The sequence below is a fragment of the Equus quagga genome, chromosome 10, assembly GCF_021613505.1.
Source record: "Equus quagga isolate Etosha38 chromosome 10, UCLA_HA_Equagga_1.0, whole genome shotgun sequence".
In the NCBI taxonomy this organism is placed as follows: Eukaryota; Metazoa; Chordata; class Mammalia; order Perissodactyla; family Equidae; genus Equus; species Equus quagga.
In genome coordinates, this window is record NC_060276.1 from 59,194,225 (window position 1) to 59,197,461 (window position 3,237).

Here is a 3,237-nt window from a genome sequence, read left to right on the forward strand (position 1 = left end):
TGAACCTGGCGTGTCGACATAAGAGCTAGCAATAAAGCCACAGCAACTGCATATTTTTTGGATCTCTACACAGCCTAGCGAGATTTTTTTGTAGTTTTTGATTTTTGTAAATAGTAATACGATACACACAACTATCTACACACACACTTTTGCACCCGCACGCACGCACCCACGCACAGAGACACATACACACAGAGAGATTAAAAAACAGAAACCCAGCCGCCCGGGCGCTCGCTAGCAAGCTCGTCGTCGTCGTGGGCTTCTACCAGCTGTGCTTGTCGGAGGTGCAGAGACAGCGGTATATACATGGGAAAGGAGGTGGTACGTGGCTAGACCAGAATCCCTGTGACCTTCGCCAATCATTCATTGTCGTGCTGCACAGAGCAGAGAGCGCCTGTCCACCACCCTCTCACCACCCCTCCCCGAACTGGGAGGCGCTGACCCAGTCTGTCGCCAGCGTCTCTGGGTCCTCGTCTCCAGCTAAAGCAATCGCGTGTGAAGGCAAAGTCCTTCGCCTAGAAGGGCCGAGGTGGGGTCGCGCTGGTGGTCTGCCCGGTAAGGCGCGGGGCCCGCGGGGAGCTCCGAGTGCAAGCATTCCAGACCCCGATAGGTGCGGAGCCCTCTCCGCTCCTCAAACCGACCTCTTACGCCCGGCGCCGCCGCCGAATCCTTCTCAGACACCGGGATCTGCGATGTGGAAGCCTGCGCAGGTTCCACAGTTCCGGGAGGGAGAGCAGAAAGCTTCGAAATCGCCTCTCCTATTTCGCGCTAGTTTGCAAACCCAGTCGGCTTGCCTATTCTGCCTGCCCATCCTAGGCACTCTACCCCCAGAAAAAAATTTTCATATATATATATATATATATGTGTATATATATAAAATATATACACACACACATATATATGTATACACATATACATATAATCACCAGTATTATCATCAACAACTCTCTCCGTTGTATCCTCTCCTCTCCTTACAGATTTGGGATGGGGTGGGTGGATGGGTAGGCATCTCTCCCCCTCCTCCTCCCAGCCTCCCCTCCCTTTTCTAAGCAATTAAAAAACCATCAGCTCAATGAAGGAATAATAATAATAGCAATAATAATGTAGAGTGGTCGATTAGATACAAATTATCTCACAAATATTGTGTACAGCTTGTAGTAAAACACCGCAGACATTTAGAAACGCTATATAAGTTTTAAAAAATGCAAAACTAGTCTATTGTAAAACAGATTTCACCTGAAATACAGCTGCTATAACCAAGGCGCTGAAAGGTTATTCAGAGGCACACATCTGTCTTCCCACCCCCCTCCCCACCACGCCCCCACGTTACCCCACTCTTTGCTCTTCCTAGAGAGGAGCAACCAAACAAATCTTACTCAAAGTAAACAATATGTATTGATCAGCAGAAAAGGTTGGAGGGAACTGTTGCCTGGGTGGCAGGGGATATGAGGTCCCTGTCTGGACTGCTTAATGCAAGTGTGTATCAGCGTTGAAAAGCCTGAATGTGTATGTGAGTGTGTGTTTCCTTTCTTACTATAAGTTAGAATCCCCTGTTAAAAAAAAAAAAGAAGAAGAAGAAGAAGGAAGAAAGAAAGAAAAAGAAAGAAAGAAAAAGAAAAAATATAAAGCTTATAGAGAGAGCTGGAGAGATAGAAAAAATAAAGCTAGAGTGAAAAGAAGAGAGTGGGAGAGAAAGAGAAATCCGCGCTGCTCCCAGTGCGGCCGTCGGCTTCCTTGCTTCCTGCAGTCAGAGATCGTGGCAGGACGTGTCTGTTTTCACAGCGTGCGAATAAACCTCATGTGGCTGCTGATCCCCTGGTGGAGTCATTCTTTTCTCTTTCTGTCTTCGATTACAGAACCAGACACGTACCACTTCTTTCTCCAACTGCAGGCTGTCTGCCAGCGAGGAAATCTCCTGTGCTGCAGGCTTGGGACACTTGAGGAAATGCGTCTCCAGTACGCCCTTGACACTCACCTCAATGGAGGTTCTCTTCTTGCGCTTGCGGCCCTGCGCGGCGATCTTGTCAATACTGGTCGGGCTCCCCGTGGACGAATCAGCCTCCTCCAGCCACTTGTTTAGCAGCGGCTTCAGCTTGCACATGTTCTTGAAGCTCAGTTGCAAGGCCTCGAACCTGCAGATGGTGGTCTGCGAGAACACGTTGCCGTAGAGTGTGCCCAGCGCCAGTCCCACGTCGGCCTGCGTGAAGCCCAACTTGATTCTTCTTTGTTTGAACTGTTTGGCGAACTGTTCTAACTCATCCGAGGTTGGTGTCTCCTCGTCCGAGTGGTCCTGGCAGTGGTGCGACCCTAGGTCGCCGTGGTCTGGGGGTTCCCGGAGCACTGGGTGTAGGCTCTGTGCGGAGGCGGAGGCCGGCGGTGGAGTGAGCCCCCCATGCTCCAGCATGCCGCTCACCGTGAAGCCCGGCTGCGAGTACACGTTAAGGGGTTGCCCGCTCGATGTGATGGACGGGTTCGGAGCCGGGCTCGCCCCCCAGGCATTCGGGTGGTTAGTATGCGGAGAGTGGTGGGCGACGTGCGGCGAGCGGTGATGGATGATCGCGCCCAGCTGCAGATCTTCTCGCCCGGGCTTCACGTCCTGCTGGTCCAGAGGGTTGGTGGCCAGTGTGGAGGACCATGGGCCTCCGTCGCTCAGACTGGTCACCCAGTGATGCCCGAGGGGATGCCCATTGCTAGGAACTCCTTGCAAGTAATCACTTTGGAGAAGTTTCTGAGGGTTTCGGAAAGGACTCCCCTGCTGCATGCCCGCAGAGTCCGCATGGACCAGGGAGCTGGAACTGAGAATGCTGTAGGGATTCGAGGCAGCTGTGGCCATGGTCGGTGAGGATCCCCTACTAGTTATAATGTGGCAAAGGGAGCAGCTTCAGCCTTTGACATCTATGGTGCGGGGGAGCCAGAGCCGCGAGAGCTAGTTACCGGCACTCTCTGCGGCCAATCGCAGTGCGTCTCGGCCTGGCCAGCCGCAGGCTCAGCCAATGGCAGCGCGGTAGGCCGGGCTAGCTTTCCGAATTAGGCTAACGAAGCAGGAGAGTTTCACTGAGACCCAAGCAGGAAGTGAATCAGTCTTTCGACTCCATTGGCCGCCTCTCGCTGAGTGGCGGCAGCTTATTTGGTTAACCCTTTCCCCCTCCCCCCCGCCCTCGGACTTCGCGAGTGTTTGTAGTGGAGGGGGAAGGTTAAGAGGGATGTGTTTGTTTCGGGGGATAGAAGGCGCGGCGG

General features: G+C 52.9%; 1 protein-coding gene across 1 annotated transcript; it reads right to left on the reverse strand.

Moving 5' to 3' along the window:
• Positions 1 to 1,412: 1,412 nt before the first annotated feature.
• On the reverse strand, positions 1,413 to 2,860 carry POU3F4 (POU class 3 homeobox 4). The gene has a single exon (XM_046673581.1). The coding sequence runs from the start codon at positions 2,831 to 2,833 to the stop codon at positions 1,748 to 1,750; it is 1,086 nt and encodes a 361-aa protein (XP_046529537.1). The 5' UTR covers positions 2,834 to 2,860; the 3' UTR covers positions 1,413 to 1,747.
• Between the last annotated feature and the right edge of the window lie 377 nt (positions 2,861 to 3,237).